The sequence below is a fragment of the Strongylocentrotus purpuratus genome, unplaced genomic scaffold (assembly GCF_000002235.5).
Source record: "Strongylocentrotus purpuratus isolate Spur 01 unplaced genomic scaffold, Spur_5.0 spur5_contig_867, whole genome shotgun sequence".
Classification (NCBI taxonomy): domain Eukaryota; kingdom Metazoa; phylum Echinodermata; class Echinoidea; order Camarodonta; family Strongylocentrotidae; genus Strongylocentrotus; species Strongylocentrotus purpuratus.
The window spans coordinates 180855-195902 of NW_022145576.1; the positions used below are offsets into that span (position 1 = coordinate 180855).

General features: G+C 40.0%; 2 protein-coding genes across 2 annotated transcripts in view; both read left to right on the forward strand.

The window, feature by feature from the left end:
* LOC585218 (dynein heavy chain 10, axonemal) overlaps positions 1 to 15048 on the forward strand; it is an 85925-nt gene that overhangs the window by 29582 nt on the left and 41295 nt on the right. The window contains exons 31-39 of the mRNA XM_030975036.1: positions 321 to 455; positions 1421 to 1573; positions 2221 to 2409; positions 3591 to 3737; positions 4565 to 4756; positions 5454 to 5572; positions 5904 to 6198; positions 7110 to 7367; positions 8656 to 8922. Of these exons, the coding sequence (XP_030830896.1) occupies positions 321 to 455; positions 1421 to 1573; positions 2221 to 2409; positions 3591 to 3737; positions 4565 to 4756; positions 5454 to 5572; positions 5904 to 6198; positions 7110 to 7367; positions 8656 to 8922 (1755 nt within the window). The remainder of the gene's footprint in view (positions 1 to 320; positions 456 to 1420; positions 1574 to 2220; positions 2410 to 3590; positions 3738 to 4564; positions 4757 to 5453; positions 5573 to 5903; positions 6199 to 7109; positions 7368 to 8655; positions 8923 to 15048) is intronic.
* Positions 10625 to 13536, forward strand: LOC105438968. The gene is made up of 3 exons (XM_030975040.1): positions 10625 to 10950; positions 11698 to 11907; positions 12324 to 13536. The coding sequence occupies exons 1-3, from the start codon at positions 10627 to 10629 to the stop codon at positions 12636 to 12638; spliced, it is 849 nt and encodes a 282-aa protein (XP_030830900.1). The 5' UTR covers positions 10625 to 10626; the 3' UTR covers positions 12639 to 13536.

Here is a 15048-nt window from a genome sequence, read left to right on the forward strand (position 1 = left end):
GTATCCCATGACTTTTTCAAGCCGATCGTTTGCCTGATTATCAAGATATTTATGATTGGAAATCAAAATTCAATTTTTCATTTTCCTAACGGTTTTTATAACACTACAGTCTATAGGGGAAAATGATTATGGTAAAACAGGTCACTCACAGATTTTTTCCTTTTTTGAGGCACTTTATGATCATTTTGAAGCACATTTTTTTTAGGGCTTCAATATTATACCATATCACAGACACTGATAACACGTAGAGCCATGGATCTCAGATTTAACATTGTTAAACGATGCCTTTAATATATGTTGATGTGTTTTCTTGTTGACAGGCATTGTCCATGCAGCTGGGAGGTGCTCCAGCCGGCCCAGCTGGTACAGGCAAGACCGAGACCACCAAGGATCTGGCCAAGGCTCTAGGTCTACTCTGTGTGGTTACCAACTGTGGTGAAGGCATGGATTACAAGGTCAGTCATCACATTAGGCCTGTCTTCATCATCTCGAGTTTGCCATATAACTATCCTGATCGCAACTGATCCAGCTAACTTGCGTTTTCATCAGCCCGCAGTTGCAATTAGCAGGATATTTGGTCGAGAAAATTTCCCAAGACATCTTGGTCTTGTTTCCAAAATATCCTGCTATTTGGGAAATAGTAAGCTAATTTGTGCCAGTCCGAGCTAGTTTGTGATGAGCGTAACGGTCTGGTGAAGACGCAATTTCGAGCTTCAAGATTATATCCCAGGTCTGAAAATAGTGGGTTATTTTGCAAACTTGAGCTGATGAAGACAGGCATATTTAGCATTTTAAACATGAAGAATATTCTTGTGTCCAGCCCCAACTGAAGCAAGCTGTAATCAAAGTCATAGATTTTTAAAGCTGACCCATAGAACTGAAGAACGGTTTAATATTAGTCACATTCTAAAGGTCTTGTTTAATGTGAATAAAATGGAACAGATAGAGGACCTTACATTAAAAGCCTCCCTTAAGTCTCTTTCCTGAATGTAAGTCTAGTTCTCTTTGGATATCATCACATGTGAAAACTTTAGTTTAGTGTTGTCTTTGAAAACTTCACAAATCTGTATTTTGTTGAAAGTGTGTTTTGCTGATTATCTGACATTTTCTATGACAAGGTTTGATCTTGGCTTTGTTTTAGGCCCGGAGATAGAAATTGTCCATAAAACAATAATGTCTCCAGAGTATATACTGAATTCATTAATTCATAAAACTATTAGATGTGCGCATAGCTTCTGTGTGCTGTGTACAAGTAATTTTATCATGTGTTAATATTTTGATAAAGATAATTATATCCTTGCTTATTTATTCTCATTTTCTATCCTATTTGTTTTCCTGTAGGAATTGAATCTTAGATCAGCAATTAGATACTGCTATATGAATGCCAGATTAACTGAAAATACATTTTATTTCTTTGCAGGCTGTTGGCAAGATTTTCTCGGGTCTGGCTCAGTGTGGTGCTTGGGGTTGCTTTGACGAGTTCAACCGAATCGACGTCTCCGTACTGTCTGTCATCTCATCTCAGATTCAGACCATTAGGAATGCTCTCATCCATAACCTCAAGAGATTCCAGGTAAGGAATATTCAGTTGAGATATTAATCAAACCAGTGCTGTAGATCAAATAAAGGCCATGGAGATTTGAGGGAGATTTTAGTGAGAGAGACAGAGACACAGAGAGAGGGGGGGGGGGTATTTAAAATAGTCTCTTAAAGCCTGTCTGTACTAGTTTGGCCAGGATGGATTAGACCGACCAGCAAGGTCACTGACAGGTAGCTATCACATCAACTCAGCTCTCAATTACCATAAGAAAAAGAGGATAATGGGGGAGCAAGTAGCTGCAATTAGTATAGTGGGGCTTTAAGTTAAGAATCATGATTTATATTCTTCTGTGATATGGTATCAAAAACATTGACAACCGCAAAACTGATATATTCTTTTTCCAATCATTAAGAATAAAGTTTTAGAAAGCAAAATAACATGTGAGATAACAATTTGATCCAGTAATGGGGACCAGGTAGTTTGGTTTGATAAAATACAGAGTATAAATAAAAATGGTAAATGTTTTAAACCAAAGTTAATCCGGTAAATTATTGTCAGTGGTACGATAAAAATAGACATTAGATTACAGCATTGTGGCTTATCTCCCCCCCCCCCCCCCCACCCCACCCCCTCATGTAAAGATAACCAAATTACAAGACACAACTGTTTTATTTGTACAGTTTGAGGGCATGGAGATTGCAATGGACAACCGTATGGGTATCTTCATCACCATGAACCCTGGGTACGCCGGTCGTACCGAGCTTCCTGAGAGTGTCAAGGCCCTCTTCAGACCGGTAGTGGTCATCGTGCCTGATCTACAGCAGATCTGTGAGATCATGTTGTTCTCTGAAGGTTTTCTCTTCGCAAAGGTAAGCTCACCATTCTCTTTAATACGTCAAGACCTGTTTCCTGAAACATAAAGGGAAAAAGAGGAAAAATATAAAGCATGGAAGAGATTGTCTGTTATAATAATAATATAGAGTATTTGTAATGCGCCAACTCCACATGACTAATGTGTTCGAGGCGCATGGAGAAGAAAAGTTAAAAGTACACAAAAATGAACAACAGCATTGTGAAAGTAAATCTAAATCTACTGGAAAGCCACTTTGAACAAATGAGTTTTGAGGGCATGTTTAAAGCAATCTACACTTGAAATATAACAAATATGTTGTGGCAATTGATTCCATAGGTGAGGTCCAGCGGGTGTAAATGACCGATCCCCCCATGATTTCTTAGTTTTCGGAACAACAAAAGCAATTGGGAATCAGATGATCTTAATCGTCTGGGAGGATTATAAGGCATCAACAACTTAATTAATTACCCACTTAGTGATAAAGAATCACAGATTGACGCAGATATAGTAGATATGGAAGATTTTAGTTGAGTCTACGTAATTTTGTTACACATTTGAAATAATCCAAAATTCTTTTCTTGTTACAGGGTAAATGCTTGTAGTCTTGCATGATTTTAGTTATGGGCCCCATTTCACAAAGCTTGTCATCAGTAAAAAATGACACTTTTTGTTATAAGCTAGTGAAATCCTTGTTTCTGATTGGTAATATCAGCAGATTTGTCACTGATTTTTGTCATTTGTCATTGAAAAAAGGCTTTGTGAAACAGGTCCCTGACCAGTAGCCTGTAGGCAAATCATTTATATATGCCATGTGATGATGGTGATGATGATGATGATGATGATGATGAAGATGATGATGATGATGATGATGATGATGATGATGATGATGATGATGATGATGATGATGATGATGATGATGATGATGATGAAGATGATGGTGATGATGATGATGAAGATGATGACGATGATGACGATGATGAAAATGATGGTGATGATGATGATAATATGATGATGATGATAATGATGGTGGTGTTGATACACCACATGTATTTGCCTTTATTCTTCTGTGAAAAGTACAAGCTCCTCCGATAAACCGTCAATATTTACACATCTGTTGAAGTATGAACATTTTGAGGCATAGTTAAAAGTGTTCTCGGCAGTTTAGACAATTCTTTTTCTTGTCCTTTCATCTCACAGGTGCTGGCAAAGAAGATGACTGTGCTCTACAAACTAGCCAAGGAGCAGCTGTCCAAGCAGTACCATTATGACTTTGGTTTGAGGGCTCTCAAATCTGTGCTTGTCATGGCTGGTGAACTCAAAAGAGGCTCTGCAGAATTGCCAGAGGTAAACCTGACTTTTAAAAAATTATTGTTCAGTCTTCCATTTATCGATTTATTGAATGAATGTGTCAGTGATGCTACTGCACAGCTTTTTATGCAGTGATCGTAACACTGATAATTTTTCTAAAACAATGTGTCTGTATGTCTGTACTAAAGATACAATTAACAATATTCAATACTCCAAATAAATCCTTCAAATTGAAGGAAATGCTGAGTTTAAATCTTGGATCATTCATCAGAAATACAATTGCCATTTTGAACTCTTATCAGCAGTGTTTCCATAAATTTATAAACACTGGGATAGTGTATGAAGCATACTTCTAGCAGCCCTGCATGCTGTAGACTCCTTGTAATATTGCAATATGTATCCAAAATTTTCCTGAATTTTTTTTCTGAAATAGGTAGTGAAGGCCAACTCCGCCTAATACGGGATGTGTCGTTGCTTACATTGATTCATGTTTACTAGTTGTATTGAAGAAAACAAGTTCAAGTAATTGTCAAATGAAGTATGTGGGGTGTTAAAGGGAGAGTTTAGCCTGACGAGACTATGTGTCTTTCCCCTGGCCTGACTCGGGGGCCAATCAGGTATAATACAACTACAGACGACGCGATCCCAGCAATCACGTGCCTGCAACATATGCGAAACCGAAGCATGAGGAAAACTTTGGTCTGTTTGGCAAACGCTGACCATGCAGAGATTAAGTCGCTGACTACTGTTAATCAAGTCCATTCGTTTATGTGCAGTTGTCCGAAAGAAAACGTAGATGGCGTAAACCAGTATTTGTCAAGCTACACTCCCTTTAACCCTGCTTTCATTCCTTCCTCTCTCAGGATGTTGTGCTGATGAGAGCTCTCCGTGACATGAACCTGCCCAAGTTTGTCTTTGAGGATGTGCCTCTCTTCTTGGGTCTCATCTCTGATCTCTTCCCTGGTCTGGACTGTCCTCGTGTCAGGTATCCCAACTTCAACGATGCCGTCGAGCAGGCCCTGGAGGAGAACAACTACGTTCTCCTAGAACACCAGGTATTTGATTTGATTTGATTTGATTTGATTTGATTTGATTTATTCTATATCATATTTTAAACATACATAATGTCCATCAGTGTGATATAATTTACGTTTCAAAGTACAATACATGATACTCATACTGTATAGAACATACATAGACAATACATAGGAGAATATTACTCGTTTTTACAATTAACATGATATAGGAGGGATACAGCGTAAGCATGAAGCTTCAAATGATTGCAGCCCTGGATTAAACTAAACTATCAAAGAAGGATGGTTAAAAGTTTACAATTAATTTGGAAACTGAAAGAGATTGATTATTTTTTTAGTCTGAAACAAGGATTTCAAAAAAGGTGATGAGATAAGAAGAGAATGAAAAAGAATGTGTAATACAATGTTTCTTCATTGCTATTTTGTCATTACATTTGCTATTCCTGTTTGGAAATTATCAGAACTGCATATTCTGAGATTTTCATGGTCGCAACTACCATGGAATGGCCTTAGGCGCTGTTTGAAATTTACCGGGAGTACAGGTAAATTTATTTATTAATCAATTTCTTGAAAGCAAAAGTGTTTAAGGGGCTTAATTTTCTAGTGTTTATATTACATCCACAGGGAAATCCAAATTACTATCCATCCAATTTTCAAAATTTTCAAAAACTTTGCATTACCTTTAAGTTCTTTCCTATTGATTGGATCCATCCCCTAGGTTGATAAAGTAGTCCAGATGTATGAGACCATGTTGACCCGTCACACCACCATGGTAGTAGGACCTACAGGAGGAGGCAAGACAGTGGTCATCAACACCCTATGTCAGTCTCAGACCAAGTAAGTAGCTTCTCATATTCAGTTGGATCATAAATATGAGGTGTTGTGGTCTTGTGGATAAGTCACCCGACTGCAGATCACAAGATACAGGGTTTAAGTCCTGCTGCGACACTGATGACCTTTGGCAAGACGTTAATCTATATTTGCCACTCTCCACCAAGGTGTAAATGGGTACCTGATATGGTCAAATAGCTATAGGCCATATAACATGTATGCACTAGGAATCTATACCAAGATGTACATGTATGTATGAAATGTAAACTCAAGAATGGAATGTATTTTTTTAAGCTGAAGACTAGATAACCAATAACTTTTTATCTTTCACTTTTAGGCTAGGAATCCATACCAAGCTCTTTGTGATGAACCCCAAGGCCATGAGCGTCATCGAACTCTATGGCATCCTGGACCCCATCACCCGTGACTGGACCGACGGTCTCCTCTCCAACATCTTCCGAGAGATCAACAGACCCACGGACAAGACCGATCGCAAGTACATCCTCTTCGATGGTGACGTCGACGCCCTGTGGGTGGAGAACATGAACTCAGTGATGGACGACAACAGGCTTCTTACCCTGGCTAATGGAGAGAGGATCCGTCTTCAGAAGCACTGCGCTCTGCTCTTTGAGGTTAGTCTTGTGTGTGTGTGTGATTGGGTTTTAACTGACGCATATCAATCAGATATGATGATTTACGTCTGGGGACCGACCTTTAACGTCACCATTCGAAAGACGTGACTCAGTTTCAAACTGGGGTCGGTTGAGTCAGTTTTTAGGCCAAGACAGAGAGCTGACCAAGTCGTGCCGCTAGACAAGCTCACATCTCCCTTAAAGCTGAAAGCCAGCATTTTCATATCATATCTATTTCTTTTTACAGTTTTAACATTCACTCTTCCTATGTAGGATTGAATGCAGACATTGATTGTTATGCTCGATAATCAAGATGCTTAGGAACATGTATGGTGGCCTAGAAACAAATGATAGTGTATGATGATCAAAATACTGATGATCATGGTACTTCAGATGTTGTATCAGATCTGGTATTTGGGGTAATGCTTTCGTATTATGCGCATAATGACAGATCTTTCTCGTGCTATGAGATATGGCCATAGGAGCTATGCAAAAGAAATGTTAGGATTCATAAGTTAAAGAAAGATGGAAAAGAATTAATACTGATATTTTTGAGTGGTGATGCAAATGAAGGAAACAGAGGCATTGGAAGACTGGAACTGAATTACGAGTGAACCAGTTGGTATTATCTATTCATTGATTAATCGAGAAACCACCCAGTTTTTGTAAACAAGGGATTAGAACGATCATATTACAGTGAAACCTGTCTAAAAACCACCCAAGGGAGACCAGAAAAGTGGTCTTTGTAGGCAGGTGGTCTTTATGTACAGGTTCCTTTAGTACATGTTTCAATGAAAAACCATTTTCAAGGGAAACCAAAAATGGGGTCTTTGTAGACAAATGGTCTTTCTATACAGGTGGTCACTAAAGCAGGTTTGACTGTATTTACCATATTGATACCCCTCCTTCAGGTGTCGGATCTCCAGTATGCTTCACCGGCCACCGTCTCCCGCTGTGGTATGGTGTACGTGGATCCCAAGAACCTTGGCTACCATCCGTACTGGCAGCGCTGGGTCGGTGGTCGCACCAACAAGGCTGAGCAGACAGACCTGACGAGGCTGTTTGACAAGTACGTCCCCGGCTGTCTGGAGATGATAATGGAAGGTGTCATCGATGGCAAGCAAGGCGATAAGCTGCAGATGATCGTTCCTCTCACTGCTCTCAATATGGTAAGTCAAGCATCTCCCGGTGGAGTGTTTCACATAGACTAAGATCAACTTTAAGTTGGACTTAACTATGGCAGGCCATTCATGCCACTGGTTGGTCTCTCAATTATGATCTTTAGATGATATTTTTCCTTAATGAACTCTCAAAAAATGTAGATTCTGTAGATTTGTGACCCTGATTTGTACGTCCCTTGAGAGACCAATACCAGTGAATGGTGAGAGCAAACAGTGGCATGAACAGCTTGCCATAGTTAAGTCCAACTTAAAGTCCATCTTAGTCTTTGTGAAACACTCTCCACCTGTACTAAGCAGTAGTGATAACAGTAATGGTATTTTTTGGGTATTGGGCATATCACATCATATAACATCCATTTAGGCTTCCAAAGTGCTTTGGATATATAACAAGCCTAGATAATTTATTGATTAACCTTGACCTACCTTGACCTACCTTGACCTAAGCCTTCCACACCATCTGGGAGATGTGTGACGGCTTCTGCTTCATGACCTCAAGCCAGATCTTCCTATCTTGTGACTATCTGGGGGGTGTTTCCCAAAGATCCTAAGTTGAACTTATCTCTAAGTAAGACTTAAAATTATGGAGAGCCATTTGTAGCCTTATAATGAAATACATTCAAAAGCAAAATTCAAGTATTTTAGACTTTTCATAAATTCCATATCAAGAACATGAAATTTCCTAAGATAATAGAAAACATAATTGATTAGAATCAACATTTTATGCCTTTTAAAATAATTTTTACAAAATATTTTCAATGATGCTTACAGCTTTCCATAAATGTTAAGTCCAATTTAGAGTTAAGTTTGACGTGGGATCTTTGTGGAACACCCCCCCCCCCCCCCCCCCCCCCCCCCCCGGTTGCTTCTGTGAGGGATCCTGGACATCTAGCATAATCAGCCTTTACACTTTTCTTGGCTGGTCTGTCCCGGTGTCTATCACCATAAATTGATAGATTATTGATTAACACGATAGCAAATATACATCTCAATCCATTACCCTTGGACAATATTGCCTGAGTGTAAAATCCTATTTCTCGAGTCAAGCAGAAGGTCATTATCAGTGGTATAAATCTGTTCAAGATATATTGTAAAACATTATCTTAGGAACTAACACTTCAACAAGCTCTGTTTCTAGTTAGTTCCTCTTTTTATTATATTTGTCAATCCATTGTATATTTTTTTGTAATATACTTATTCATTGTATTATGTTTTGCATGAGAAATAAAGTCATTTGAATAAATGAATCATTGGATCATTTGAATCGTTCTTTCTACAGGTGAACCAACTGAGCAGGATGCTTGATGCCCTCCTGATCAAGGAACTTGGTGAGTCGGACGTCCTGGAGTGTTACTTCCTGGAGGCCCTGTACTGGTCCCTTGGTGCCGCCCTGGTGGAGGACGGGCGCCTCAAGTTTGACAGCTACATCAAGAACATTGCTTCCATGCCAAGTATCTCTGATGAGAGCGTGGACGCAGGACCCGGAGAGTTGCCTGGTGTCTTGGAGACGGTCTATCAATACTTCTTTGACAAGCAGACGAATAAGGTTAGAAAATTGATATTTTTGGCATTTTTCTAACAAGTTGTTTGCCTGTAACGTTTTGACTACAGGATCCTGTTATTCCCCTAGGCTTTAATACAGGAACCGTCTTGCTCCTTCGCGCAATGGGTCAATACTTAGTTTCGATTTGGCTTTAATAAAAAATGTCACACCAAAGGTCATTGAACCTATTGAACATTGAACATGTATCATCCCGGAAACATTGTTATTCATATCAAAAGTGAAAAGGGTTGTGCACATGATGCACCACGCGTTACCCCGGGGTACCGTAGTACCCCGGGGTACCGCGTTGTGTAGCACCATCTCGCGTCCACTCAAGTACAATGTATGGAGTGCGTGTACATAGTTCCGTGGTTCTCTATGGTGTATACTATGCATGGTGTGCATGCATGCACTGCTCGCGCTATAGCGCTCGCTCACGATCACAAGCGCACTACGGTGGCTATCGCACACTATAGTGCTAGCTAGCTCCGGCGTCCGGTCCCTATTTTAGAACTTGATGTTATTGCACGTACGTACCTGTATACTCTTTCGAAAAAAAAACAACAAACAAACATCGCATCATCGACATAGTTAACGCACGCGTTACTGTCAAACTTTCAAACTTTGAAAATGCCATGGGTGGAAGGTGATGGTGGATACGGGGATTTACTGAAAGGGAAAGGACGTAAAAGACGGAAGATTACAAGGGCCGAGAAAGTTGAAAGAGCTCGATCACGTGCTGTAGAGAAGTTGGGGGTGGAGAAGGCCGCTGATGTGGTAGCGGTGTTTAGGAGGGCGAGTGACGGGGGAGACAAGGCGCAGGCTGATGGTGTTATTTTGACCCTGCTGGCCCAAGCCCTCTCGCAAATCGAAGTCGTAGCCCTACTTCATGTTGGGGGCTATAGAGTTGCTAGACTTGCAAGGTATTACTCATAACAACAATGAATTTTAGAAATACAGGACTGATACCCTTTTCACATCTACCAAATATTGCTTAACCCCGGGAAATAGGTGGGGCTAAGGGGCTCTTAGCCCCACCAATTACCCGGGGTAATTTTAGCCGGCTTTCTGTTCACATTACGTTTTGCCAAAGTGGGCTAACCCCACAAATAGTACGGGACTATCTGGCCCTGCAAAATAGCAGGGTTAGCCGGGCAATTGCGGGGTTAGCCGGGCAATTGTGGTGCTAAGCTGCGTAGTGTGAATCCGAACCGGGCTAAGGAGAAGCGGGGCTAAGCAACAGCCAATCACAGACAGCGTGGTCGTGTGGTCGTGAATTTGCATTTATCGCGCGCTATGCATGCAGTTCACGTTACGCATGCATGCTCTCTGTATTGACGTTTAGTCTTTTACGAGGCAGAGGTCATTATGAAAAAATCTTTATTATAAAATTGATTTAAAAAAATAGTGAAAGAACATGTAGCTCATAATTTTTTATTGCATTTATCATTATCAGTCATATTTACGTAGGTAAATTTATCAAGTGAATTGGATGAAAAATGGGTAATTGATTTGTATCGGTAAAATAATAAAGGGAAAACGCTTTGCGCAAGGCTGGATAACACAACACGAGCGAGCTAAAATTATTACGTACCGTACTGTATATTGTTGGTCTTTTTACCACAAGCAAAGAGTTCGTTGACCGATATTGATTAGGTCTATAGTTCAATTGTTGCATGCCATTGATTGTCTCCTGAATACACCGGAATGACGGCTTTACCCATCAGAAGGACCAATTGGGAAGATGTTGAAATCAGGTTTTTCCTGAGTCTGTGGGCAGAGGGGGAGGTCCAGCAGCAGCTGGATGGCACGGTCAGGAACAAGAAAGTTTTCGACGATATGGCAAGGAAGATGGCAGACGCGGGGTATAACCGGTCACCAAATCAGCTCCGAGACAAGTTAAAAAAACTGAAGAAGGACTATAAAGATGCCAGATCAAATAATGCTACAAGTGGGGCTGCAAGACAACAGTGCCCATTTTATGACTTACTGCATCCAATCATGGGTAATCGACCTGCCATAGAGCCCCAGGTAAAAAGATAATTTGGTAGATACAAGTTACGTAACTGCACTGTAGATCTAGATCTAGGCCCTACTAGATCTAACTTTTCTAGTCCAGATTAAGATTTATATTCAACTTTCAAAAAGAAGAAGGAGGGTCGACGGGAAGGAGGAGGAACTCTATACCATATTCATATACCATGTCTACCATTAGAAATCATGGCCTAATATTGCCTATTGGTTTTGGAGTTACTTTAATTGGCTCATTTCACAAATTATAAATATTGCCATTTAAATTCTAGATGATGGATCTAACGGGCGATCACGTCGAATAGGGGACCAGCCGGCAAACATACCCTACGGCTACACTCCACCCTACACCCTAACCCTAGTCGGCGGCCTAACGCTTAAACCCTATCCCTTCTCGTGTTATTTTTGCCAGTCCCCTATTCGACGTGATTGCCAGTATATACAAATTACAATGTAGATCCCTGTAGCTTTGTTGGATCTTTAGATCTTAAACGTTAGATCTAAGTTGGATCAACATGCGATGTGACAGACTATATTATTATATAGACTATGATAAATTTTTGGCTTGATCTATAGTCAAGGGGCTATTAAAATATTAATTTTAAAGGTTTGGGGGCAAGATGCCCTTTGCCCCATGTATTTTTGGCTGATGAGCGCTTTTTTTTATAATGCACTTTCATATCAAGCCCGCATGCCCAGTTATTGCAAACAAATTTTGTCATGAAACATTACATACTCCCTTTTCAGGTGCTGGTTGACACAGCAGATGATAGAGCTGAAGGTGCGGACGTTCCTGCTCATGCCGATGGTGCAGACTTAAGTGATGGTGATGACGACACGAGTGGCAGTGTCATCGAGGATGTTTTGGAACTGGAAGGTGGTGCGCGTGCTGAAGACAATACTGTGATTGCTCCAAAAGCAGAAGACCAACCATCAACGTCTACTCCCAAGACCAATGTAGGTTATCTTCTGTTTGACATGTTTTCTATTAATATTTTCCCATAAATTTCAATTTTGGGGTAATCCATGACATGTTCAGTTTTTAAATAAAATAAAATTACCATAATTTGTTAGTGTTCATTTGTGGAATAATGAGCCTAATTTTTTTTTTTTTTTGGGGGGGGGGGGGGGGGGGGGGAGTGGAAGGGGACTGTGCTTTGCAGATTATTTAAATGAGGCTTCAGCTGCTGACAACCACCAACAAACGGAAAGGTTATCGGAAACAGCCCGCCCCCCCCCCCCCCCAAAAAAAAAAAAAAAAAAATACGATTTAACTACATGTAGTACAACAGGTATTATTGTAGTGCATTAATTTTTATCAGGAGAGGTTTATTAATAGCTAGAGAATGTATCATTTTTTTCTTTCAATGCAGGTAAAAGTAAGGGGAAGGAAGCGACAGGCTGAGGAGCCAGCAGAGATGGAGAAGACCCTGAAAATACTGACAGATCACCAGGACAATGCCAGGAGAGAGTATAGAGAATGGGAAGAGCGACGGGAAGAAGCGCAAGAGAGGAGAGAGGAGAGGAGACGCGAAGCAGAACGCGAGCATGAAATGAAGATGATGGAGGTCATGGCACGGATGTTCAATCAGAACGACCGCCGAGAAAATGACAACCGCAAAGAAAATAACTACCGCCAAGAAAATGTGATGTTCACTCAAGATGGTAGATCTTTCATGAACATGTAGGTAAAACTGGTGTTCTCATATTAGTGTGTGAAGAAAAACATATCTTTCATTTTTATATGTAACTTAATACGCAACCACAAACATTTATTTTACATGTGTAAAGAAGTAATTATGTTCTTGCCACATAGCCATCTTATTTGTATCAGGTTTGTCTCAGGTTTTTTATGCCTCCGCCACTGAAGGTGGTGTCCCGGAGGCATCATGTTTTGGTGTTGTCCGTCCATCCGTCCCGCTTCCCCAAGAACCGCTGGAGATATGAACTACATTTTGTAACTTCAAACAGTAGGAAGATGGATCTGATTCGATTTTGGACCATGTATGCAAGGTCGAGTTCCGAAGTTCGAGGTATTTGCCAGGTTATCGGAAGATCACTGTATAGGAAGACAATATGATTAGATTTTTGGAGTAACGAGGTCAATGGTCATGGGTCACAAAAGCCAATCTGCTTTAATTAATGGTTCTAGGGGCAGTGGCAGATAGGAGACGCAGTTGCATTTTCCTTTCTTTATTTGTTATTAATTTATTTTTGTCTTGAGATTTGTGCAAATTGCAAACCCATTTTCTTTCTGTAGATAAGTTCAAAGTTAAGTATACATGGTTTATGTACAAATTAATATTTATTCTGTAGTATAACTGATCTAGTGTAGAGCATTGTTTGTGATGTCAAAGTTGTATTTTACATGTTTAGCATATGTACCTCGTGTAGTTTTGTTGTTAAAGTTCCTGATGCCAAAGTTGTGTTTGAACCTCATTTTTGCTGCTTGTAGTATTTATTTTAATAGCTGTTTTCAATGCCAAAGTTGGACATTAAAAAAGTTCAAATAAGATTACTACAAACTTGTGCTTTAAGTAATCATTACAGCTGGATTCCAGTGTCATTACAGGTACCGGGGGGGGGGGGGGGGGGGGGGGGGGGGGGGGGGGGGGGGGGGGGGGGGGGGCAATATGATGCAAATTTTATGGATAGATTTTCTGACACTGATGTTGTAGGTATTGATATTGGTGTAGTGTTGCCCTTGTGTTTTCATATCTTTACCTTTACTGGTGTAAACGAAATCATAACCTTTTATCTTGCTTATTTTATAGACAAATTAAAGTTTTCGGAAAGCAAACATCACCTTCCTTGTGAATAATGCATTTTTCCTTTTTTTTTTGGTTGTTGCTTATCCAGGACATTCATTTCAAGGGGACTGGAGGTAGAGATGGTACGAAGTTGAAATTAAATGCAAATGAAAGCACAGAAAAACAAATTCTGAGTGAGTAAAGTTGAGAGAAAGAGGAAGTTTTTGACAGAATCAAGAAGATAAAAACACACAGGATTTGTTGATTGGATGACAATGACAGGGCAGAGTTTTTTTTTTTTTGGGGGGGGGGGGGTGGGGTTAAAGATTGACAAGCAAGCGAAAATATAAAGGGTCGTATGCCTAAAAGTAAGTTATTGCTTTTTACTAGGATTTGACTTATAAATTTACTTATCATAACATTGTTTTTTGTTATAATACGTAAATGTATTATTACTCATCATGTACTTATTTATCATAACAGTGTTATAGTAAGTTAAAAGCAATTACTTACTTTCATGCATACGGCCCAATGTATCAATATTATTGGGTTAGCAAGGGGAACTTGTTCATAAGACAGTAGGTGCAGTGGAAACTCGATATAAAGAGTTCCGATATAACGAAATACCCGATTTGTTTGGTATTGTCTATTGACTACTGATATAACGAGCAAAATTTTGTGGTCCTACCTCGTTAAATAGAGTGAACACTGTATATGCTGCCTGAAAGGGAATTTGTCTTGCCAGTGGCACATACACACCATACAGAGTGCCTCTTGGCCTCTGAAAAACATTTTCAAAGTCTGGAGGACAACTCTCACCTGACAAATTAACTTTAGAGAGATTTGTGTTGGGGGCTCATCTTCAATTCTCTTTGCTTGCTTGCCAGACCATCTTCGAAATCTTACCCCCCCCCCCAACTATATCCTTGCCTATATTATGTCATCCAGGGGCTTCTTGGAGTTAGGGTCCTGATATGTTTTAAAGAGATAGAGAGAAAGCGAGTGAGAAAGAAAGTGAACAGTATTAACAGCCTTAGTAGGACAGAAACAAAACGACACACACTCTAAAAAAAAGCACTCATTCTCAAATGGCTTGTCCACCCCCCCCCCCCCCCCCCCCTCTTATGTTCTTCAAATCTGTTCATAAGGAATGCAAGGTACATGTACACATGAACTGTAAAGCAGGTACCCTCAAACATGAATTACCGGTAAGCCTGAAAATAAAGCTGTAAAAAGCACACATTTACATTGTAGTTTTGAGAGTATGAGACACAAAATAGCTCATATTCATTTTTTGGTTTTAATTCTCTCTGGATGGATAGTTCAATGAAAAAGTACCATGAGCAAA